This window comes from Cricetulus griseus, chromosome 3 (genome assembly GCF_003668045.3).
Source record: "Cricetulus griseus strain 17A/GY chromosome 3, alternate assembly CriGri-PICRH-1.0, whole genome shotgun sequence".
Lineage (NCBI taxonomy): Eukaryota > Metazoa > Chordata > Mammalia > Rodentia > Cricetidae > Cricetulus > Cricetulus griseus.
The window spans coordinates 25,671,184-25,696,974 of NC_048596.1; the positions used below are offsets into that span (position 1 = coordinate 25,671,184).

A 25,791-nucleotide genomic window follows, 5' to 3' on the forward strand; every position below is an offset into this window, starting at 1 on the left:
TGCTTCTACAAGGTCAGCAGTCCTTAAGGAAGAACTTTAACTCAACAAATAAAAGTGTCCCCCACAATAGGGTTTAAGTCTTTAAAATAACTACATTTTGGACAGTAAAATTAAAAAACAAACAAACATGTGTATCAAATAGAAAAGACATTATTTATCTTCAATATCTTCAAATATTAAAGCATCTTACTTTGGTGTACATATTGTTACTCATTACTCACATAAAGGATAAAACAGTTTTTTTTTTTTTTCTTTAAGTATATCTAAATGAATTTAACTGTTAGTATTCAGAGAACACCTCACTGGGTTTTATTTGCTGTTTTAGTAGTCTGAATATAAAGCTGTTTTTACAGACTGCTAGTTTCTGGCTTTAATGAAAATATCAACTCAGCAGAAGTTCCCTTCCACTGTGACCGATGAGCTGAAAAGAGGGAGGCAGCTGATGGAGACTGAGGCCTTCTCAGCCCTCACATTTAGCTTTCTTGCAAGCTGGAAGACAGTCATCATCCACTTCTGATGGCCGAGGTTTCTTCACTGTAGAAATAATCCCAAAAGCAGTTTTCCTAGTTTCTGTAAAACAGAAATGACATTGAGTGAAGAGATAGGATCTCACTATAAAGCCCAGGCTGGCCTTGAATCCTTCCACAGTCCAACCAACTCTGACCTTTCTGCCTTAGCCTCCTGAGAGCTGGGATTACAGGCACGCATCCCCATACCTGGTGTAAGATACAATTTAAGGAGAAGTGGTTTAACCAGCATCACCCATTTCTTTGGCCTACAGCACGAAAATAAGAGAACCATAGAGAGCTCTGACAAGTGCTGATGCCATTTATGATCATTATCTTTTCCCAACATGCACAAAGAGCAGTATTTAACATCCAGTCCAGTCCTAAGTATTACCTCTTAAGTTAAACTGCAGAGCAGGGCTTCTCCATTGCTCTCTCCATGGCATCTTATGCAGTCAGAACCAGCCATAGGCACCGGTCTAGCAACTGCTTTATGTGTGGTAAAAAGATGAACAAATCACAGGCACAGATGCAGGAGTCACTTGTACTGCTCCCACAGCAAGGGCTGTGCTGACCTCATGCTTTGGCACATGCCATCGCCCTCAGCAGATTAGGATGTACCTCTCAACACTGTGCTGTACTGACCGACCACCAGTGACCTGGTACACAACATCCACCTAACAAATGCTTGCTGAGAGAACACATCAAACCAAACTCAGATTTATAATTCTTTACACACGGTTAAAGTGGAATTATTTTGCATGCTCAGGTCAGTTTGGCAGCAGAGCTGAACTTAAACTGAGTCAACCTGCCTTAAAAATATGTTAATGGGGCAGGCACTGTCATATACAGAACATACAGATCCCTAATGGTGGTTTTGAAATGTTCAAAATGTTGGGATAGGTAGACTAAAAATAGACATAAGAATGAAGGCACACAGGAGAATCAACTGCCTGGATGAACTAATGAAGCACCATGCACAGTAACAGTGCTAGAAAGAGCACAGCAAGGAAACGTGGGCTCTGCCTCCCTTGTGGGCTCTGCCTCCCTTGTGGGCTTCGCCTCCCTTGTGGGCCTCCCATTTTACATGGAGACATAAATCAGACACGAGCAGACCACGTGGAAGCGGAAGGCCAGAATCTAAGGAACTGTCTGAGGAACACGGGGGACTAATGGGGGAGGTGTGGGGAGATATGTACCAAGGGATCAATGTGGGGTAAGTGGGGAGAATATGAACAAAGAGGACGATGGGAGGTAGCGGACGGGCTATCACAAAGAGGACTAATGGGAGAGTGTGAACAGAGGGACTAATAACTGTGTGTGTATGGGGGTTAGTGGTGGGGAATTTGCATGAAAGGGACTAATGGGGGTGAGAAAAAGGAGGCTACGTAGAGGGGCATGGAGGGGAATATGCTCAAAGTACATTTATTATAGTTACAAAAATGGCCTTATGTAACTTAGTACAATATATTCAAATAAGCAAAAAAAAAAAAAAAATCAAACCCAAAAAATCCCCCAAACCCCACCTTGGTTAAAAAAAAAAAAAAGTACTCAAAATATATGATTAGTAGATACCTGACCCTGTAAACCAAAACAAGAAATGAAATATTCTGAGTTATAATAAAAGCAAAAGCTGTAGACTGACTTTAGAGTTTGATTTAAAAAAAAAGTTTCTGTTTTTCTTAATGGTTTAACATACGGCTTTTCTTAGTTGTTTTTGTTATAAAATACCCCAATAATAGCAACTTGTAGAGTAATGGGTTTCAGCCCACGGTTTAAGGGTAGAGTCCATCACGGCAGGAGCTCAGGGAGACAGGACCCACATCACTCACAATCAGGGAGCAGACGGTAATGAACCTGGTGCTCAGTTTGTGTCCTCCATTTCATCCAGTCCAGGATCCCCACCCAGGGAGCAGTGCCACCCACAGTGGGTCTTCTCACACGCATTAACCCAATCTTACGTTCTCATGGGTAACCATAGTCTAGATACAACCCTCCAGGGGGATCTGAAGCGAGGGGCTTTGAGATCCTGTCAGACTAACACCACTAGTCCCACTTATGTGTCTGAAACTCATTATTTTCAGCAGGGAGCAAGCCCATTCAGAGAGAAGCAAGCAAGACGAATGTTAAAAGCCTCTGAAAACATAGGAAAGGGACACTGTGTTGTTAGAAAGAACATATTCAATGATCAGTCCTGCAATGCAAACTATAGAAAGTAAAGCCTAAAGTGAGGACAAGGAGCAGAGTGTATGGTCAGAACTGGTTGAGAAAAGGCAGTCTTGTAGGAACTCTGAGGGAAGGATATTAAAAGCAGATATATGTCAATTGTTTGATAGTAACCTGACTATAACACGACCATTTATATGAGAACTTGCTCACCTCCATGGAGAAATACAGCTCGGCAATTTGTGGACACGGCAGCCTTGGCTTCATTTTCAGACAGCCCAAACAGTAGCCCTCTAATAGAGTTATTAAAGATTTCAACCCAGAGTCAGCCAAGGACAATACAAACACAAATGACAATGACAGCTCACAGGGTCAGTGAGCCCTTAGCCCATCGAAAACCTGCATCTGAGAAGACTCTAAGTCTCGCCTAACTGTCATTATCATGTAGAGTCCCTTGTTTCTCTCTTCTGCCACTTTATCCAAAACCAGAAAGATGAAGTTTACAGTCTGCTGTAATCTGCTTCTGAGGCTACTGAGCAGTAAACTTACAACTAAAGGGTAAGAAAACATCAGGCTAAACTCTAATGCCATTTTTGATTCAGTTTTCTAAGGGAAAATCCCAGTCCAGTGTGATGACTCAGCAGGTAAAGGTGCCTACTGCCAACTCCCATGGCCTGAATTTGATATTCAGGACCCAAAAGATGGCAGGAGGGAACTGATTTCTGAAAGTAATTTTCTGATTGACACATGCATCCATCCACCTAATATGAACTCAAGCTTTTAAAAAGAACATTGAGAGGATACAGGTTTGCCACATCGTATGGTCCTCGGATTTCCAAAGGCTAAAATAAAAAAATAAATGAGATGTTATTAACATTTTAATTATTTATAACAAATAAGATAAAACTATCTAAAATTTCATGATTTAAGGTTATTATAATTGTGATAGGTTTCTTAAAGTATAAATAAATCATGTAAAGTATTTTTAATTAAGTAAAGGGTAAAATAAAAATCACTTTATTCTAATTAACCCACAGCTATAAATATATATAGGCAACACCTGATGCCCAAATGAACAGGATACATTTTATCAATTACTATGGGCAAATGCCTTTAAATCACAAATAGGCAATACGTTACACTGTTATTTCAGTTTTTCTAAAAACGTAGTGAAGTTTTAAAACTACCAAGACAAAGCCTACACTCCACACTTACCCTCTCTGCAGCACTGGATAGAATTACATTCTATAAAACAGAAAGTAAGCAACATTATTTTTAGATAACTGATAAAAATAATTGAATTGTATAATACGAATGACCAGCAATTGAGGCTCAAATACCAACTTCTTTTAAAGACAAATAATGAATGTGGAAATACTGAAGCTCTTCATGTCACACTCAAGGCAGCCAATACAAAAGGCAGAGTAAGCCTCATAAACAAATCTTAGTGCAGATAAATCAAGTTTAAAAGCTGTAACTTTAATTCACTCAGAGACAAATAACTGTTATTTAGAGAAGTCTTTGATTGAGGCAAACTGCAAATTCCTTATCAAAAATAAAGGCTTTCAGCCATCTTTCCCCTCCATATCTCACTCTTCCCTGGGGAGTTTTTACAAAACCCTGTAGGACTCATTGAAATGAAGGAATTTAGTGTCTTGAGAGTTTTCTGCTTAAGGCTAAGAATGGAGTTGACAGCACCAGCACATCACTAGTAACCACCAGAGGTAAAAAGTGTCCTTGTCTCAGGAACTATACCTTTCCTCTGCAGATCTGCATCAAATTGAGGGCATTGGAAATTGTGTACCTTCTCATCGTCGCATCTCTTATAGCAGGGCCATAGACAAGTTCAAAGCCCAGACCTCGGTCAATTGCCTTCACCAGAAATAAAGAAGATAAACTGTAAACTGTCAAAGCCAAACACATTAAGTCTCTCCCCACCTTCCTTCCTCCCCTCTATGTACACCTCCTACATAGCAAGGGAATGGCTTAAACAGAGGCGGTGGACCCACACCCCTGCACCCCTATCCAAAGTGAGGAAGACAGACAAGAGGCTCTACTTGATTGACAGAGCTTCTGTTAGCTGTGGGAGGGAAACTACGGAAGCAGGAATTACAGAGGCTGAGAGCAGCCAAGTCAGTGTGGTGCAGAGGGCTACTACTCCACGAGGGATCCAAGGAGAAAGATGTGCTTCCCACATACAGGAAAAGTGTGAACCAACAGTGAGCTGAGCAACTTGACCAGAGAATGAAGGGGAAGGAGGAGACATCTGAAGGGGTTGAGGAGCAGGAATGGGAAACCTTATTTATGGCTAAGTCATTTACTGTTGAATGACAGAACAATGCCATGCTAACCGAATGTCTGAGGAACTGTGCTAACAAATGAGGTTGAGGTACTGCAAAAGAACTGTGGCTGGGACTTACACACATGTCTCCAGCCCATTCTGTTTAAGTAATACTGTTTAAGGTTCATTGTAGTTCAGAAAAAAAGGTGAATGAGATCTGCTCCCTCAGGGTTTTGCCCAGCTTGCCATATGGGCTTGGTCTTTCCATGAGGAAGAAAGTTTTCTCATTTAGTGTTCTCTTAAGAGTGGAAAGTCTGCAAAGCACGGGAGTGGGATTGAAATTCACCAGTACACAATTCAGTTTCCCAGGTTAAAGGATGCAATGTCTGTGTTGGTATTCAGGCATCTGTGCTGGCCTGTCCTTGGGGTTCTGACAGGATACGCCCTCAGCTGCAGCATCACTAAGAGCATCACCTGTGCACATTCACTATGTCCTCTTTTAAAAGAGTCCTCCCCACCTCCCATCCTCTCTCTCTCCTTCTGCCTCTGCCTCTCTTTCCTCTCTTCCACTGCTCCTGTCCTCAGAGGCTGGTCTCACCTCTCCTCTTTTTGTGATCCCTTAAAAAAAAAAGCCTTTTTGCTTGAACATTGTCACATGGTGTCTTTCTCTCATGCACTGCTTTTCTTAAGTTTCAACAGTCTGTCCTTTCATAACAGATTTGTTTTAAAGCACTAATTACTTGACAAAGCGGAGCCCTTCTCAGAGCTCTGGTACATTTGAGCAAGGAGGTTTTCAATGAAGAGAAATGAAGCAACTGCACAGTGGATGAAGAGCCCTTTCAGAGGGAAGAGAACAAACAGGCTCAGGGCCTGGAGCATGGAGGGAAGGCCAGAGGCTGGAGAAGGAAGCGCAGGAGTCCTGTGGTAAGAACTAAGGCCTTAGAAACTTGCCAAACTCATGCAGGTTATGGTGGCTCTCTGAAGTAAAGGCAGGATAGCTGGCTCACTCGGGAAAGATGGTCTTGGTCTCCAAGGTGAGGCTCTATGGGCCTCACTACTCAGGGTCGCCAGGGAGTGAAGGGACTGGTCTCGCCGACCTGAAGTCATCTAGAAGCTCCTTCTATTCTTTCTTGAACAGATTTCTTTTTCCATGTCCCACCCCCACCTTCTTTCTCTTCTTTTGTCCTCTGATCTTACGGCTAGCAGTGTTTAGATTTTCCTACATCTCTACGTTTAGCTGAAATTTAAACACTACTCTCCCCTCTTTGGACATCTTTTTCCCCATCTCTAATTCTCTGGCTTGCATTCCTTCTAGGAATAGATCTAGATGCCACGATGTTGGTGCTGTAATTAAACAAACACCTAATTTCCCTGCCTAGATTTATACTTCTCAGGGCTGGTACAACTCCCTTTCTAATTCAAATCATCATCATCAGCAGCAGCAGCAGCAGCATCAGCAGCAGGTATATTCTGACTGTAGCTTGTGGAGAAGGGGCCATGTGACAATGTTGTTCACTGTGGATGATCAAGGAACTGGGATGGACTTGGTGAAGGAAATCCACAGATAAATAAAAACATCTCTTTGGCCATTTCAAGTTATCTCCTCAGCTATTTCTTTCGCTAAAGCTACCAGACAAAGAGTCTGACTCATATTTCCCCACCCTTCTAGTTGCAGAAGTAAACCACAGGGCAGTAGGCTGAAGACAGGAATAAAGGATGTGAGCAGTGTGGTGTTGAATGATCAGATCCCTAAGTGTTTCTAGTTGAGTCAATTTAAATTTTTAAACCTGTCTGGGAATCACAACAAAATAAAAACCCCTTTGAGGGAGAGGATGGAGGAAAACAGGATAGAATTGCCAGCTTAATTTCTTTCACATATGATTCTAGTCTTGGTACATTAATCAGGTTCACTTTAAAATTGCTAAGAACACTCCTGAGAAAGAAATTAAAGATAATGTGCTATTGAAGGCTGTGAATATTTCTTTCATATAACTTTGCTGTTTTAGATGAATAAAACACAGTCATTACCTGGTCTCCTGCTCCTAAGAGCATTTTATGTAAATTGTCGTAAGCTCATTGTATGATTGTTCATAATAATGTCTTTACAGAGAATGAGCGTGCCTGCCTGATTGGCTTCTGTTCTCATGTCTGAATGGAAGTGCCTGAATAGGCAGATGATGAGATTTTTTTCTTACTAAAGAGAAATAATAGTCACAATGATGTCACGAAGGGCAGCATTTGACACTTAGATCAGGAGCTATGGATAATAAAATTCTAAGCACTAAAAACTTAAGCTAAGCTTTGGAGAAGGAAGAAGGGAAACCAAGAGTTGATTCCAGGGCAACACGCTGATTGCTTGCCTTAAGAATCAGTGCCTACGCTGAACTTGGGGTAGACAGCCTTCCGGTGTGTCATTTGTTAGGATCTCATTGTCTTCTGACTCACTGATCAAAGATACAGAAGGAACAGCAGGTCCTCCTTGCATCTGCTCTCACTGCCCTACCCCACTGCTGTAATTGCTTTCATTTATTTCTTATGTTTCCTCTAGCTTCTTCACACAGATGTAAGCGAACATGAATACACACCATAGTTTCCTTCTTCTTACCTAAAAGGTGTCTTGTTAAGTTCTTATCTTGACTGATTTGGAAGTTTTCCCATGTCAGCTTGTAAATTTCATTTTCTTTTACAGCTGCTTAGCATTTACTGTAGAGGTACAATGTTTAGTAAGCCTTTACTAATAGATGTGGGCTGCTTCAAATTATCCGAAAGATAAAAACTAGAATAGAACAGCTGGGTACTGTGAGCTTAACTGTACCCCCACCTGTAAAAGATGTTACATTCCTGACCTGTAGAATTTCAGATCTCAGACTGTAACCTTTTTTGGAGATAGTCTGTACAGGTGTAATCAAGATGAGTAGGTCATACTGAAAACAGCAGGCTCCTAATCTCATTGGTGTTCTTATAAAATGGCCAGAGACTCATAGGAAAACACAGTGCCGACAAAGAGAATGGTGTTACTGTGGCAGCTAGGCACCAGTTGCTAATAAATCACCACCAGTTTGGAAGACTCAAAGAAAGGCTCCCTTAATAATTTTTAGAGGGAGTACAGCCTGCTCACACCTTGATTTCAGACTTGTGGCCATGTTGTATTTGGAATGTGTAAATGTCTCTCGTAAGTCAGTATATTTAACACTTGGTCCCCAGATGGTGGCGCTGTTCTGGGAGGTAGAACTCTGCTAGAGGAAGTGGGTCACTGAGGTTTTGTAGACTACCTTGCTTTGTGTCCTGCATCTCCCTTGCTTTGTGTCCTGCATCTCCATGGAAGATCCTGCGGCTGCATGCTGTCACCATGTAGCTGCCTGCTGCCTTGCTTTCCCAACCATGACGGGCTGTATTTCCACAAACTGTGAGCAGACACAAATCCTTTCTCCATTACATTACTTTTGTTACATTTCAGCATTGAAAATAACAAACGTCAAGGGAAGAAGAAATGTCTTTTGGGGTATGCAACTGGGAAGAATGTGAGGAACTTGTCTTGTCCTTTCTTCTTCTCAATTTCCTGGCCATCATGAAGTGAGAGTTGTTGTTTTATTAAATTTTAAATGTGTGTATGGTGGACATGCACCACAGCCTTTACCATGATGTACTTACTGTACCTCTACAGTGCAGTTTTCCCCAAACAAAAATATGGCTATCTGTTTCTAGTTTTCTCTCTTTCATGAAAGTAAGTGAATAAATTAACCTGCTTCCTGGTCAGCTCACACTGCAGTCTCCTATACCAGATGAAGACTAAATGTAATCTTATGCAGCCTTTCTGTCCACACCTCCATCTAGCTTTTATTAAACAACATATGTAAAATGTTCATACTGGATTTTTTTTATAAAGTAGACACTGTGTTAAATATTGCATATCCCACTTGTCAATGTTTTTTACTTTTCAGAATGTCTAATGTGAAAAATGTGGGAATCATGTCAGAAATATCAGACACTCTCAACAGCAACTTTTCTGCACTTCCAGACGTAATTGGCAGGTGTTAGTGTCCTGGTGCCTGCCTCGAGGGCCACTCTCCTAATGCTACCCTAGTACCCATTGCCCTTATGCAACATTGACATCGACCTAATGTCTAAAAGCAAGCATCTTGGCCAGACTCCCCAAAATGCTGACTGCTAATTTAAATTAGATACACTGATTCAACAGCATATTTCAGGAAGGTCTCACAGGCCAGCACTGGGGTATCGAGAAAAGCCTTCGCACAGCTGGAGTACTATGGAAGCTCAGAGGCTGCTTTCATGGCAAGGCTTCCTCAGAAGAGACTGAAGTATAAACCCTCACTAGGAATCTGACCACTGCCATGTGCCACGAGGAATTATATGGTGTACATTGCTCCTTTCCATATTTTGTCCACATATCACTATTTCCTCCCAGCCAAGGACACAGAACTCTGCATAAGGTTACTCAGGCAAATTGCCTAGAAAATGGGCTTCCTAGTTTATTAAGGTGAAAATGTTGTTAATTTTAACAAAAAATATACACAGTGGCTGTGCTGTCTAATTCTAGGTAGCTATTTTGTGGGACACGCAGTCTGAGACTGGTAAAAGGTAGAGATAGATTTGTAAGGCAGAGATTGCCTTTTCAACACAAAAGGCCAACAGGATGACCATAAATGTAGGTCCTTTGTACCTAATAGTATCTAGGTACCAAGCGCTTGGGAGCTGTTCCCCTGTGTGGACCACACAGGTCCTACCTGACAGGTACAACCAGACCTGTCTGAAGCCTGTGACTGAAGCCAGATAACTTGACAGATTTCATTCCTCATTTTTGATAAATGATCTGCTGAATAACATAGATCCCCAAGTCTAAGGGTGACGCTTGCCTGGGGTTTAGAACGTTCATGTCTTCATTTAGAAGTGCTACCATCATCACAGTTGGGGTTCAGGTTCTGTAGCTAGCTCTTCCGTATTCTCCTTACACATTTGGCACTTAAAAAAACCACCTTAGTAGTACTCGCCTAGGGTTAGAACATAAGTCATCTTATATCTTCCACATTAAACAGCTTACATTACCCTCACTGTTGCCCCTAACACCCAGCTCAAGCAGAAATTCTTTAGGAGAAAAGGGAGACAAAAGCAAGGAAAAAAATAATTCTACAAAGACTTCAGAATAAGACGATTGTCTACTTTGAAAACGGTATTTGAATTCTGACATAATTCAGAATGGGATTTGGAATGTTTGCTAAACCTTTCCTTGGGTAATAGTTTTTGATAACATAACTGGGTTCTGGAAGTCACTATGCTAAACAATATTTCTATGTTCTGGCTATCAAAGCAAATAGTTACCAGCTGCAGTGACCTCATAACTTCTGTATCAGTTACTGGTGTGAAGTAATACTACCTTTCTTTAATGGAAACAGGGGGTGGAGTGGGGGCGGGCTGGGGTGTGAGCCTTAGAAGGCAATATGGCGGATAGAAGATGAAAGGTATAGGAAAAAGAGAAATTTATATGAGAAAAAGTCTATATCCAGAGGGAAAATAAAAGGATCCCTGCGCATAGGCTACCCTATTGCAGTGGTTCTTATGGGAGCTAGCAGGCCACAGCATATACGGTGACTTCACTCACCATGGAAGCTAGCAGGTCACCGTGCACAGTGACTTCACTTACCAGTCCCTGGTGACTTCACACCATTTCCTTTTGTATCTCGATTTTTATGAATTTCAAGGACTCTGTCTTTTTTACCTTCTCGTTTCCTTGCTTTTTTGCTTGTTTTGATTTTTTGAGACATGGTTTCTGTGTAGTCCTTGTTATCTTGGAACTCACTCTGTAGACCAGGTTGGCCTCAAACTCACAGAGATCCACCTGCTTCCTGAGTGCTGGGATTAAAGGCGTGCACCACTACCGCCACTACCACCTGGCCTTTTTTTTTTTTTTTTTTTTTTAACTTTTTCCATCTTAATGTAATGTTGAGGTTTTAAATATCTATCATTGTTAAATATCAAGCTGGAAATATTCTTCATAAATTTTAATTCCTAGGCCTTTCAAAAACAGTACCCTGATAGTTAACCAAATCCTTTTTAAATTTATTATTATTGGGCAGGGGCGGTCTCAAGTGTGTTGCTGTTGGTCTTGAACTTCTGGGTCAAGTGCCTATTAGAGTAGCCTGGAGTACCAACACAATCAGCTTAAATATTTTCTTTGTGTGTGTGTGAGAGAGAGAGCGAGAGAGAGCGTGTGTGCACGCGCGCGCGCGCGCGCGCGCGCGCGCACACACACACACACACACACATACACACACACACAGTGTGTGGAAGCCAGGGGCAGACATCAGATGTCAGGCCTCATACTTGAACCCAGAGCAGGCTGATTCAGTGTGTCTAGCTACCAGATTGCTCCTGTCTCAGTTCCCTTATGCCGAGACTACAAGCCTGTTGTCATGCTGCCTGGTTTTAAGTGTGGATGCTGGAGATCCAACCTCCTAGCCTCATGCTTGCACAGTGAACACTTTATCCACTGAGCCACCCCACAGCTCCCAGCTTAGACACTTTCTATTGTAAACTTTCTCTTTTAGTCAGCTTAGAAAACCAAAATTCTCTTTTCTGAATCTGCTCTAATTACTAAGTACCCAGGCCCCAAGAACACAGGTTTCTTCTGCTTCTTTTCTAGTCTGCAGACAGTGTCTACAGATTCAAGTTTATAGCAGAAAGAAATGCACTTACCACATTAATAGGGGGTCTTTTGAAGTAAAATGGTAATTTCTCTGTTACAGTTATACAGACTAAATCCACATCTAAGTGTGTGCAAGCAACCTGTCAAGAAGAAAAATAGATTAACAGAAAATTGGCATGCACAGGAATGAGAGACATGGCTATACTTTATATACAAAAACATAAACAGTATGGCTTACTCCACAGGTATCATGATGGTTCTGTGTTGAATTGTAACAAACCTATTACAAAGCCAGTGTCTGCTATTCTTTCAGGCCAGCCTGAAGGCCCGCTAACTCATGAAGTTTGTATCTATGAATGAGCTGCTGAATTGGGGTCAGTATCTAGAGCATTACTTTTAGTTATTTCAGAAAGCAGAAGGTAACTGTTGTGAAATCCAAGGACTGGAAAGCCATAATGAGTGCATGCCAGTCCATCTTTTACACAAGCTATTTACCGAGCACATTTCCACCAGGAATTGTTCAGGCTGTAGTTCCAAGTGGACTACTGTGGCTGCGAAATAGCATGGTGTGGGTGATGGCCTTTTGCTCATATCCTAATAGAAACAGTTTAGCAAAGGGTTACAGCAGAGCTGAGAGGATTCTCTGTACTCATCTCTAAGAGAGTTTTGAAAATATCTGTATAAACCACATACAAAAGAAATGAAACAGATAAGGCAAACAGGATAAATAGAAAAGTTAGGGAGGAAAGCAAATTGGTGCACAGATTATGGAGTGCAAGTCAAAAGATACTGAGGGGACAGGCCTAGACAGCAATCATTCAGACATTACTTGATTTCGAGGCAAAAACACTGGCTGTTTTGTACTATGTTGAAAATATTCCACTGGGGCTGAAGAGATGGCTTGGCAGTTAAGAGCATTTATTTGTTACTTTTTCAGGGGTCCTGGGTTCAGATCCCAAACCCACATGATGGTTCACAACCATCCGTAATTCCAGTTTAAGGGGATTGGACACCCTGTTGTGCTTTCTGTGGGCATCAGGCAAACATGTGATACATATACATACATGCACATACATGCAGGCAAATACTAATACACATTAAAAAAAAAAAACAACAACAAAAAACCCCACCCCTGCTTAGAATACTGATGCATATGGGCTTCAAGAGCAAACCTGATAAGCCAGTGTCTGTAGCAAGAACAGGGGAAAGCACGGTGTGAGGAGCAAGGGAAAGAAAGTATTGGTAATGCCTGTAGGAAGGGCAGTTCTTCAGCAGTGACAGATGTCACATCTCACCCATTGTCCTCAGAATGCCAGCTTCTGTCATTCTTGTCCCAGCCCCATGGCTTAGTGGTCATCAGAGACCATCTGGTTTGAAGATGGTCATAGTTACATGGTAAGAGTTACATGGTAAGAGCCTGGGAGACTATGTTGTTTGGCAGGAATATCTGGCTCCTAAAGAATCTGCCCATCCCAACTGCTCCAGCTGTCTGGCTCACAAAGAACAACAGAGACTTTGCTAAAAATGAATCGAGGTTCTGCAGAGGTTCAGAGCTGAGCTGACTCCAGCATCTGTTCATCTTCAGGAGCACAGCGAAGAGCACGATGGCAAGAGCCACCAACATTTTACTTCCTCCACTGAGCCACAGCCCTAGTAAATATTAACAATTCACGTTCGGACAAGCACTATCACTTATAGAAATATATTTTACTGGGACTTTATTATATTATATAGCTATAAATTCCACACAAGCCAAGACAATAGTGCAAGAACAGTCACTGCCAGACCATCACAAAGAGAGGACAGAATAAAAAACTTTCCATTTCACTTAAGTAATTATGATCCCCTTGGTCTCTTATAGGATGGAATGTGCCAATGTTTTAAAGGATGAGGTACATTTAGTTATAGAACTCACATATTATAAGGCACAAAAAGTATGGTGACAGTGAAGACAGAGGGATAAACAGTGGACAATGAGTCAAAGAAGTAGGTAAATATTTCTGAAAAATAACAAAAGAATGCCTGTGGTGGTTGCTTCTAGAGTTAACAAGAAAGGAGTTTTAGTGGGGGACGGCATTTCTGAGGAGATGCACAAGAAAGTATTGGCTTCCTCTGGAGAAATTTTAGCTGGGAAAGCATGCTTTTTATACATAGACTTAAGTGGTGTTGGAATTTATTATCATGAACATAATTAGGTTTAATGAAAAGAAGACTTTAAATGACTTCCCTACTAAAGGTGAATTGGGCTCCTTCTCATCATACATTTTTTTGTTTCTTCCTCTCTCCTATGGGGGAGGCAGTTAAACAAGCGATCTGCACTGGTTGAAGGACGGGCATTGTAAAGACCTTTCAGCAACAGAGGAGACCTCTTAAATTTAAGATGTTCCAAAGTACTCTGTGACTTAACTTTCTATCAATCTAAACGTCCAACTGGTTCATTCAAAGAACTATGTGAAGAAGGGGCACATGCCCTTATTCCTAGCACTGGGGAGGCTTAATCTAACATTCCCCAAAGCATTAAAATGACAGAATTATGTCTAAAATAGTTTTGGAGCTAAGTATCTCAATTCTGGCTGAAAATTGGTAGACTGTATCTGAATTTAACTTTTTTTTTTTCTTGGAGGGACAGAGACATCTATGATGGTTTAAAAGTTTGTCCCCACAAAAATGTACAAACATATGTTGATTTTTGCTGTTGTGGAACGCAAGGCACAAGAGAGTATGGCTCAGCCAACCTTTCACGCTGGATGTCTTTTATTGGTGCCACCACTTATCATACACATAAGTCAGGCTTGCCAAGGCAGAGAGATGCCCATAAGCAGTAGCTCTCAACTGTACACGTGCACAAAATTCACCTAAAAACTATCAAATGGCTGGCTAGCCTATATTTCCAGATTCATTCAGTAAATAAGACCTAATGATCTGTAACTTAATAATAATCCCAGATAAATCTGAAGCTGAAAGACTTAGACTGTTTCTTGAGAGATGCTGCCTTCAGAGATGTCCCCTTCGTGCAGACATTCTACAACAGCATCCTGCACAGGCAAGGCTTGAAAGATGGCAGGAACAGGACCAAACCAGAACTTTATAAAGCTACTTCCCTGTCAGGTGTGGTGGCTGTCCTTGAACTCACAATGTAAACAAGCTGGCCTCAAATACAGAGCTCCATCTGCCTCAGCCTCTGAAGTGCTGGTGATGGAGTGCAGGCAGTAAAGGCCTGCACCACCATACCTGGTCCACAGGTCTTTGATGATTAAGTACTTGCTTCTACTCATTCCTAATCTATAACAAAATACTTGAGAATTAATATAATCTTTTATTTCATAAAAGAAGCCACCAAAAATGGGTGGTGTGGTGAGGTGTGTGTGTGTTCACGCACAGGCATCCTGGACAATCTGTGGTGTGGTGTTTCTCTCTACTAACTTAATTAGCAGTTGCTGCTAAACCCTGAGACACTGCATCAGCCTCCGTAGTCAATGGCTCCCTCTACTGGATAAACTTAGGGTAAAAAAAAGATCCGTCTACAGCTTTAGAATAAATTTTGCTTGAAAAACAGTCAGCCCTGAAAACATACATACAAGTAACATTTAGATGGACTCAACGGGTTATATTCAGAAATATATAATGCATATGTATATGGACTCAATGGGTTACATTTAGAAATATATATGTATATACAAATACGTATATTCATTCGATAGAAATGAAGAAATATCATAAATTTGAAAGAGCATAGGGAGGGGTATATGGGAGGGTTTGGAGGGAGAAAAGGAAAGAGAACAATCTAATTAAATTACAATCTAAAAAGAAAAATACTACCTTAAAAAAAGGGTGTAAAATTAAAAAAATGTACGACTAGTATTTTTTCCTGCAATATTGTTTTGGCAGATGGATCCTTTTTGAGATTAGTTTAGGAGAACATTCATAACTACATCTAAAATTAATTATACCTCATTTTCCTGAGCATTCCTTATAAAGACATTACTTAAAAGAGTATTTCAGTTTTTTTCCCCCACTGTAATCATTTGCAAGAACAGGGCAGTCTATCATAGAGACAAAAATGAGTCCATGTGCTAAGTTCCTTCTTGTCTGAAAAATCAACAGGTCAATTCTAAAAGAACAAAAGGAATTCAATTCACAAAGGCTCTCAAAAATTGATTCTGAGGAGTTTCTGGAAAACTAAGGGATGACCCTTACACTGGCATATGGGTTACACCTCAGAGCTTGCAGAGGGAGCTGGACCAGAGACAGGCTTGCCTTTTTCTTCTCTCACAGGCAGAAGTAGATAAGGCCAGAAACTGAAGTGGTTACTGAGTGGACATGGGTGAATTTACCAAGGAGAAATTTTAACTGAACAAAGCATAGAGAAAGGAACAGGAGAAAATTCATGAGCTCTTTCACACCAATCCATCAAATGTCTACCAGGATGACTAAATCCAAACCAGCATGCCACTCATATATGCCCCTATGAAATCCCAGAACTCTGAGTGCAAACAGAAAAAGCTAATAGTTTCCAGGTGGGACTTGTAATGGTTAGCTTTAATTGTAAACACTACACAAACTAGAATCACCCGGTGTTGTGGGATATTTTGATGGCACTCCGCCATCCCGACTGCAATTAAGTTTGAATCAGAATGCCAAGCTAGCTACCAGTTGATGAAAATTAGCCATAGAGGTTTTGGAGGACCGAGGACATGTAAAGAGACACAGGAAGTAGTAGGGCAGGGCTTAGAAGGATTCTTGGCCCCTTTGGATCTAGGAAGGAGAGAGAGAGGGGAATCACTGCTCAAGTCTCTGTCAATTCTCTGTTCATTCAGGTTTTTACCTGATATCTGACTCCCGAGTTTTTATTGATAAATAATTAGAAAAACTCTTTAACTTGGGAAGACAGTCTCACTGAGGGACCATCTGCATTGAGTTGGCCATGGATTGTGTCTATGAGCAATTATCTTAATTAAGACAATCAATGTGGGGAAGACCCAGCCCACTGTGAGCAGAACCATTTCCCAGGCAGGGGGTGGGGGTGGTGATGGTGGTCTTGAACTGTTGCACACAAAACCAAGTGCACACACATGCATACCTCTCTGCTCTGTTATCAGCAGCTGCTTGAAATTCTTGCTTTGGCTTTTCCAGAATGATGGGCAGTAACTAATCCTTTCTCCCTTGTGGCTTTTTGTCCACTTATTTGAATCACAGCAACATAAATGAAACTAGAACTAAGAGGAATAGGGCATCTACTATGTCATAACAATAGACTTACATAATGGGAAAACAGTATCCTTTTTCACCTGTCACTTACATGAAAAAGTTTTTCTGTTTTTGGAAACACTGCAACAATATCATACAGCCGGACCCTTGAAGAAGTTGCTCTCTGTAAGACAAAATGAATGTTATCACACAGTAGCAAAATATATAAACAGATGCCTGGTCACCTAGCAACATTCAACATCCTTAAACTTAAACCAGTCCTCCTTCCTTAGCCTCCTGAGTGCTGGGGTCTGAGTTACCACATCTGGCTGCAAGTCCCTGTGTTCACAACACTCACTCAACAAAGGAGAACATATACTTAAAAGCCACTATCATGGCCTTTTAGGGAACAAAGATCCCTTTTAATCCAGATTTGAAACCATTCAGAGAAGACAGAGAAATATTAAGCTACATTTTTTAAATAGAACTAAGAGTAAATTCCAAGACAGCTTTATATTATGCAAAGTTATTAATTTATGTATGAATGGGTGAACTTTTCCCCCCATAAATATGACTAAGTTCTAGAAAGGGCTTATAGCCTTATGTGTATGGGAAAAGGAAACATGGAGACAGCCGATTCCCTGGTTTCTTGGAGTCAGAAAGAATATAACTTATTTTTTTATTTTACTGAGCCCACAGTTAAGAGACTTTGAGTTTTGGGAGTTTTACAGAGAATCTGGATATTTTAGAGAAGCTTGGACTTTGAGAAAGACTTTGGATATTTTTAAAAATTTATTTATTTTTTTAATGAGCACTCTGCATGTATACCTTTATGCCAGAAGAAGGCATCAGATCCTATTATAGATGGTTGTGAGCCACTATGTGGTTGCTGGGAATTGAATTCAGACCTCTGGAATAACAGCTAGTGCTCTTAATCCCTGAGTCATCTCTCCAACCTGTTTTTTTTTTTTTTTTTTTTTTTTTTTTTTTTTTTTTTTTTTTTTTTTTCTTAAATTGATAAAGGGTTTCTCTGTGTATCCTTGGCTGTTCTGGAACTTGCTCTGTAGACCAGGCTGTGTTTGAACTCCGAGATCCTGAGAGCATGTGCCACTATTGCCTGGTGAGCGTGAACTTTTTTTTTTTGAGAAAGGGTTTCTCTGTATAGCCCTGGCTGTCTTGGAACTCACAGACATCACCTGCCCCTGCCTCCCTAGTGGTGGGATTAAAGGTGTACAGCACCATTGCCTGGAGAGGCTGAACTTTTAAAATGTTTGAATTTTTAAGACTGTGGGACTTCTAAAAATTAGAATATTTTATATTATACACTATTACATATATGAGATTCTGGGGATGAGCAAGAAAGGAAAAGTTATGGTTTAACAGTGACGTATTTGTGTGTGAAGCTGACAAGAGGTCAACTGTGCTGGCTAATTTCATGTCAACTTGACAGCTAGAGGCATTTGGGGAAGAGGGATCTTCAATTGAGAAAATGCCCTCATCAGATTGCCCTGTGGGCAAGCCTGTGGTGCATTTTCTTGAATGATGATGGATGTGGGAAGGCCAGCTAATTATGGGCAATGCCACTCTTAGGATGGTGGTCCTGGGTACTATAAGAAAGCAGACTGGGCAGACTATGAGCAGTAAGCCAGTAAGCAGTGTTTCTTGTGGCCTCTGCAACAGTTCTTCCCTCCCGGTTTCTACCTCAAGTTCCTGCCCTGACTTCCTTGAATGAAATGATGAACCGTAAGCTGAAATCAACACTTTCCTGCCCACACTGCCTTTGGTCATGGTGTTTTATCACAGCCCTCAGTGGAATTAGCATTTTTTCCTAGATATAGCTAAAGTACTTCATGTGTTGTGGGTAATTCACATGACTGTGACACACAAGCTCACAATGAAAATTCTGAACAATAAAATTAAAATGCCAGATGTATAAGAAAATACTTCTGTTCTAGGAAAGGAGAATATATCAGTAAAACACAGTTACTGCTTAACAGGGAAAACCTCAAACTTGATACTGTATATGAGAATGAAAAAGTACATTCAAAATGTATAATCTGTGAATGCTGGAATAACTGATGACATTTCTCCTCTGTTGCTGGCACCTTCTAACTTTTTGTAAGAGACACATTATATTGTGCGGCTTCTACACACAGGGAAAGCAGGAAGGTGTCATGGGTTTGAGGGTTACAGGTGGTGGAAGAACAGGGTGAGATGACAGGTGACAATGTTAGTTAATATAGTTTAGAAGCCAAATGTAGAAAAACAACAAACTCACCAAAACGTTACAGTGAGACGGATCTGTAACTATAATTGTCAATCTAGTTAAAATTTTAATCGGTCTTGATTTTCCCTATAAACAAAAATACATTATTAAAAAAGATAAAATGCAATTGATTTGTTTCTTTTTTTAACCAGTACAAAATAGTAAAATTTACAGAGGACGGTACAGATCAACAAAGCATGCTTGTTCTACAGGAATATATATTAGCAGAAGAGAATACTACGCACATCTAGTAAACTACACAATGAGATAATTTAATAGCTGTGGGACTTTAGGAAGGATACCAAAAAGTTCGGATGGACAGTAAAAACTGATGAAGAGACGAGCCCTGATGGGAAGGTGAAACTGGCAGAAAGCAGAGAACACCACAGGAAGGCGAGATGTTTGAATTAAATGGGCAGACACTACACTTAAACACTAAAACGCCTACCTGTACAATTGGTAAAGTTGTGAAGAGTTCAGAAACTGCTACTGGCTTTTCAATTTCCTACAACAAATGATAAACAGCAATCCTAGTTACATGTTAAAGAACTAAGCACTACAAAACACTTTAAGGGCATCTCAGAAAAAAAAAATCAAAAAAAGCTAATTTCTGGTATTCAAATGTACTAAACAGCCTTTTTCTTTCTTAAGGAAAGAAACTAAAGAGCAGAGAAGATGCTCAGAACACCAGAGGATAAAAATAAGAACAATTTTTAAAGACAGAAATGACCTATAAGGTACAGTTGTTTAATTAAAAATAAGTATGCATACATATGTATTTGATAGTCTATTAAAGGTGTGGTGGTGGCACACACCTTTAATCCCAGCACTCGGGAGACAGAGGCAGGCGGATCTCTATGAGTTTGAGACCAGCCTGGTCTACAAGATCTAGTTCCAGGACAGCCTCCAAAGCCACAGAGAAACCCTGTCTCGGAAAAATAAATAAATAAATAAATAAATAAATAAATGGGAAAAAAATCAGTAAATGAGTTAATAAGACCATGGTAACAAGATATCGTGGTTATAGCTCATTTAACAGCAATGTAATTTTAAACATCTTTGAATTTGTATGATATATATTAGTTCAGTTATTACTGTAAAAGAGTAAGCATAGGGTGTTTTTAAAGAAGTATAGTTGAGGGTTGGGGATGCAGCCCAGTGAGTAGAGAGGGTGGAGACACAGTGTTGCAAGGTATTTGATTACATTGTGTAAAGATATGTCACTGTGTTTTAATAAATATTAAATGACCAACAGCTATGTAGAAGGTATAGGTGGGACTTCTGGACAGAGAGAACTCTGGGAAGAAGGGGGAGTCACAGCTGGACTCAGAAGAAGCATGACGTGTAGGAGGAGAGGTAAAAACCATAAACTACATGGCAGCACGATGATTAACAGAAATGGGTTAAGTCATAAGAGCTAGTTAGAAACAACCCTCAGCTAAGGCCAAGTTTTCATAATAAGAAGTCTCACTATTTGGGAGCTAGCAGTACAGAGAAGACTTGCCACATGGCAGCTCAGTAAGTAGAGGTAGAGTGATTTCTAAAATGCACACCACCTTGCCTTCTACCCCTGCATCTCATAAACTGGGCATGGGCTTGTAATCTTAGCAGGAGGTCTTCGTTGGCAACACAGTTGAATTCCAGGCCAGATTGGGACACATAAGATTCTGTCTCAAAACGCAAACATGCTTGTGATGACTTATGCTTCACTACCAATTTTACTGGACTTAGAAATGATGATGGAAACACACCTCTGTATTTCTATAATGGTGTTTCCATAAAGGGTTAACCCAGGAGGGAAGACCCACCCTGAATGCAAACTGAGCTATTTCATGGGTTGGAGTTCTAAGGGAACTAACTAAAAAGGAGAAAGTGAGCTGAGCCCCAGCATTCATCTCCTGCTTCCTGACCGAGGAGGAACTGTGACTAGCCACTTCATGCTCCTGCTGCCATACCTTCAAAGTATAAGAAAATAAACTCCTCCTTCCTTGTGTTGTTTTTGTTAAGTATGTGGTCATTGCAACAAGTCCACATTTCTAGTTCCTTATTCCCAACACAAATACAAATATTTGTAAATGTTGTTTTTGATATTTTTTTCTGGGATAGGGTTTCTCTGTGTAGCTTTGTAGACCAGACTGGCCTTGAACTCAGAGATCTGCCTGCCTCTGCCTCTGGAGTGCTGGGATTAAAGGCGTGTGCCACCACTGCTGGGCTTGTAAAGTCTTAATATTTATTTACTAATTAATCAGAGAAATCTTATTTTACCTGTTTCTTTTCCTTAAAGTCAACAATATGATTGATGGCAACAACTGAATATCCAACTGAAAAAAAAATAGATTATTTAAAAAATATTCTTTCTTGTTCAAGAGTATGAGATGAGGTTAGGGATGTAGCTAAGTGTTAGAATGCTTGCTTAGCATACACAAAGCCCTGGATTCTGTTTCTAGACTTGGAAAGTAAGAGGGTTTAATAATATTTACTGTTATGTTTCAGGTTGTTCATCTGTCAAGTGATGTTAACAGCAGACAGCACTTCAGAGTGTCATGAAAATTAAGCATTTTAGAAGAGTGCCAGGCACATATTTAGGCTGTGATTTATGCTAGCAAAACACTAAAAACACCTTGTTTCTGCTTTCCAAACAATATTCTCAGGATTTCCTGCCCCTTTGTTCATTTTTATTCCATCAAGTTTATGTGTCTTTCCGTCACCTTCATTATCATTCATTTCTTCTGCGATGCTCTATTTCCTCCCTTACCCGAAGGTGCAATGGAAGGACGAATCCCTTACACCTCTTTTGAGGTGCTCTACAGTAAAAGACAGGGAAAACGACGGTTTGCCTTATCCTCACAACAGTTAGCACTGCTTGGAAAAGTGCCTCTGTCGCCAACACATCTAAATCACGACTCTTGTCTTTAAGTTGTCTAAAGACCAACAAGATGATAGAGTATTAATATAAAAGATAGTGCATGGTAATGGCAAACTAGTCTAATAACTCCCGAGTTCAAGCTATTAGAGCATCCATTATTTGACAGACCCTATGGCAGGCGACAGCACACATGATTAATGCTCATCCCCAAGGAACTTAAAACTCGGGAGAAATAAGGTAACACCCTCCCCATTCTCTAAGAGTCCACAGCAGTTCCTGCCTGCGACCCAGCTTTCTGTATTTGTCAGATGTCGTCGGGGCCCAAAAGGACTGACGTTAAAAGCACCCACCGGCTTAGGGGACTGTACACCTGGAGTCCAGTCCCAGAGCCTACCATTCATCAGCTCACAGCCCCCTTGCCAACACCTCGACCCCTTTGGCCTCTGTTCTCTCCCTCCGCACGGAAAGACTGTGCAAGCCCAGGCAACGGCAGCTTCCTCAGTAGCCTGTGAGTTTCACACGCCAGGGATCCGGGAGACATAGCAACTACCATTTGCCTCTAGGGAAATGCCGCAATCCCACGAGAGACCCAATAATAGGGCCTGGAAAAACTACCAAGCAAACCGGTGGTATGGGGGCAGCGAGGGGCCGGGCTCGCGGGGCGAAGCCAGTAGACTCACGGTGAGCAGCGGTCTCCACCAGTCCCCGAAGAGCCTTCAAGTCCGAGCCCGCTCTTAGGTCCAAATCTGCGAACGCCGCCATGCTGACGTCCCAGGAGCACCCGCGCGCCAATCTGCGCAGTCGCCCTGTTATTCCTCGAGCATGCTGGGAGTTGTAGGCTGTCACTTTGGCATCCTGGGATTTGTGGTTTTTCCCTTCTCAGTCGTCTACTCTCTGCACAGTATTTCCTGTCCTCTAGAAACCAGCCAAAGTTAGTGTGCTCGAACCTACAGCCTCACTTACTCCCTTTTTGTCGTGATTTGAACGAGAATGTTTGGTAGACACAGTAGGGTCTTTCCCCCCGCCCCTCTCGCCAATACAACAGAGTAGAAAGTGATTCATTCTAAACACACCCATAGAGCATTTTGAGATCAAGCAGACGTCTAAGGTCGTGAAGCCCTGTTCCAAGAGCTGGGTGAGCCTGGGGTGGTGGCCCACGCCTTCAGTTCCAGCAATTGGAGGGCTGAGGCAACTCTATGAGTTTGAGGCCATCCTGATCTACACGGTGACATCCAGGCCAGAGAGGGATACATAAGTCTCCAAAGTAGGTAAGTTGATAAGCACATGAAGAGACATGGGAAAATGTTTTTCTTTCCTTTCTCTAATGTCCATTCCATTCTTTGAAAATGGGCTTAAAAGCCTCTTTGAAGCGCTTGCTCTGGGGCGGATTGTTTTAGTTCTTTGGGCTAAGCCTAAGATAATGGGTCTCTGTTATAGAAACATCTACAACCACAAGATGGCAGGGCACTCTCAAAGATGAAAGCTTAGCGACAATACACAAATTTTCATGAGACATATTGCAATATCATTTGATGTTTCTACTTTAAAAATTAACTTTTGAATATTGGCAGATCAATTATCCGACGGCATAAAATGCTGGCATTCTTTTTAATCCACTTGATGCAGAAGGGCAGTTCTTTACTCCTTTCCATTCTGTCTCTGGCTGGCTAGCATGGGAATCCTTTATGCATTACCAATAAGCTGCCCCAGCCTCCTGCAGCTCAGTAATATGATATCTGAACTGCTGGGTTCTCAAATAAGAAAAGTCTATCGATCAGTAGGACTTGACCATTAGGACAATAACGAAGTGCTGAAAAGGTTTAGAAACATTTCAATTTCTGTACTGATTGCAAACAGTATGAGGACTTCCCCTCTGATCACACTTTGAGTAATACTCTTCAACATAATGGTCTCTAATTTCTTACTGATTTTTGAGAGAATATTTATTATTATTATTATTGTTATTTTGAAACAGGTTATTGTTAGTAGCCCAGGGTGGGCTCAAATTCACAATCTTCTTGTCTCAGAATCCCGAGCGTTGGGATCACAGCTGTGCTTTGCCACACCTAGCTTTGGTTAATTTACATAAAGAAAAAAATTGTTGTTTTGTTTGGTATTTCCCCCAAACAAAACAACAGCAAAACAACTTCTGCCACTAGAGCAAAGTCATACAAAACAAACCACTGGCTTTTCAACAGAATGTCTAGTGCTGGCTTTTGTACAAGTAGAAAGGCATCTTCATACATGATCGCAAAATCTGGATTGGTCAGTAGTATGGCCATAGTGTAGTGGACCTAAGTTAAGATTAAGAATTTTGATTATTTGATGCTGAGATTAGGTTGAAGAGGACATATTTGTTTTAAAGTCGTGGTGATGTTGCTGTGGACTTCACCATTTAGAATCCCTTTGCTCTATACCCTGAGCTTTGTTGAAGAGGAAGAGAAAGGGTGAGAAATAAAATGAACGGATGAAAATAATTGAGCACTATACTGGGGCAGACCATTTGCAAGTACTTATGTGTGTGTGTCTTATTAATTTTCAAAGCAATTAGTATTGTTTTTTCTTAAATCAACATCTATTTCTTTTGACATTTGAGCAACCAAAGAATTAGGCAATTATATAATGGCGGGTTGAAGCATTTGGCTCAGTTGCTGCGCAGTGTATTGTCTCCTGAGATAAGCAAGCAGAGAGGACAGTTGTGGATGGCAGGTAAAGGAGAGAAAATGAAGAGAAATAAAGGGTCAAGGAAGGTGAGAGGAAGCAGGGGATGGGAAGGAAGGAAAAGGAGGCAGAGGAGGAGGCAGGAGTGCGAAGAGGGAAAAGGATGGTATAGAGAAATGATACGGAATAAAAGGTCGAATATTGGCCTGAATGGGTGGCAGAGGCTGCAAGGATGCAAAGTTTGAAGAAAACATTAGAAATTCTTAAATGGAACAGGACCTGTTGCTTGCTGGTTTAATTCTCAAAAGAAGTCCACAGGGTGGTGGTGGTGGTGTGGTAATGGTGATGGTGGTGGTGGTAGTTTCTGTTATCCTGGACTTTAGGAAAATGGTTCTAAATAATTTTCTCTTCCATAATGGAATTTAGCATCAGGTCTAAAAGAAACTGGGAAAAAATGGCTAACCGTGGTGCCTAATAGCATACCAAAGTGCATGCTGGCCTCCAGACTGTTTCAGCATCTCAAGTACCAGTTACAGAGTCCATGCTGGCATCCTGGCTCCTCTCAGCTCTTCTCACCCTGCCGTCTACCCTAAACTTGTCTAGCTCATGAGCTTACCTGTCATAGTGAAGAATATGTTCAAAATTTGAACGCTATTGTCCTTAGAGAATCCATGAGAAAGTTGTTTCAGCTTGTCAGCGGCTAGTGTGTGAAACAGACCATCAAGGCACTTGCTCAAGATAGATAACTTTCGTGAGTGGAAGAGTCAAGCTGATCTTAAGAAACTGTCTATCCTTGTAAATTTTACTGCCGCTATTGTTCTTGCAAGACAATGGGTCCTGGGACTAATCGATAATTTTGCTTCTGTATAAACTGCTTGCTGGAGATAACCTAGGCTGCTACAAGATGTCTATTGTAAAAATTAGTCACCATAGGATGTGAGAGAATTCGGCCCCCCAAAAGCTGTAACTTTGTGGTTTCTCCCTTTATAAGCCCAGGGCCAGTATGAATAGCTGCTGCATCTTGAGAAACCTGAATCTGAGTATTTAATAAAGCCTCTTATTTGTTAAAATTGATTCATGGTCATGGTGAATCTCTGAGTAACCCTGAACTCACAACATCCTCCCCGAAGCTTCTCATTCCTATATAACCCTGACTTTTTGGCCATATGCTCTCTGCTCCTTTTTGACCCCTCTTTC

At 41.1% G+C, this 25,791-nt stretch overlaps 2 protein-coding genes across 9 annotated transcripts in view; one reads left to right on the forward strand and one right to left on the reverse strand.

Annotated features, from left to right (window-relative positions):
• Nucleotides 1-130: 130 nt before the first annotated feature.
• On the reverse strand, nucleotides 131-22,761 carry Rpp30 (ribonuclease P/MRP subunit p30). 6 transcript variants are annotated; one of them, XR_004769002.1, is made up of 13 exons: nucleotides 22,614-22,761; nucleotides 21,333-21,388; nucleotides 19,516-19,572; nucleotides 19,080-19,154; nucleotides 16,914-16,985; nucleotides 11,665-11,754; nucleotides 4,428-4,544; nucleotides 3,888-3,917; nucleotides 3,477-3,514; nucleotides 2,886-2,965; nucleotides 901-992; nucleotides 665-716; nucleotides 552-570 (listed from the first exon to the last, which is right to left on the reverse strand). XR_004769002.1 is itself a non-coding variant. In XM_027406358.2 (12 exons), exons 1-12 carry the CDS (start codon nucleotides 22,693-22,695, stop codon nucleotides 564-566), a joined length of 756 nt encoding a protein of 251 aa, XP_027262159.1. In that variant the 5' UTR covers nucleotides 22,696-22,761; the 3' UTR covers nucleotides 131-563. The 6 variants fall into 6 exon arrangements, 4 of the variants coding, with proteins under 4 accessions (XP_027262159.1, XP_027262158.1, XP_027262156.1 ...); XR_004769001.1 differs by having other exon boundaries at nucleotides 901-995; XM_027406358.2 differs by lacking the exon at nucleotides 901-992 and having other exon boundaries at nucleotides 131-570.
• Htr7 (5-hydroxytryptamine receptor 7) overlaps nucleotides 22,713-25,791 on the forward strand; it is a 113,180-nt gene continuing 110,101 nt past the window's right edge. Inside the window, exon 1 of one of the 3 annotated variants that reach the window (XR_003483502.2) lies at nucleotides 22,713-23,201. The gene's annotated coding sequence lies outside the window, so the exon portion shown is untranslated. The remainder of the gene's footprint in view (nucleotides 23,202-25,791) is intronic. The other 2 variants (XM_027406351.2, XR_003483501.2) reach the window with 2 other exon arrangements.

Bases quoted from the DNA above. Each gene is read 5' to 3' on its own strand.
- Rpp30 (XM_027406353.2), bottom strand. From the start codon at position 22,695: ATGGCGGCGTTCGCAGATTTGGACCTAAGAGCGGGCTCGGACTTGAAG. The intron at 19,573-21,332 runs GTAAAATAAGAT...CATTTGTTGTAG, and splicing joins ACTTTAAGGAAAAGAAACAG to GAAATTGAAAAGCCAGTAGC. The intron at 4,545-11,664 runs GTAAGTGCATTT...TTTCTGGTGAAG, and splicing joins AAAGACCCCCTATTAATGTG to GCAATTGACCGAGGTCTGGG.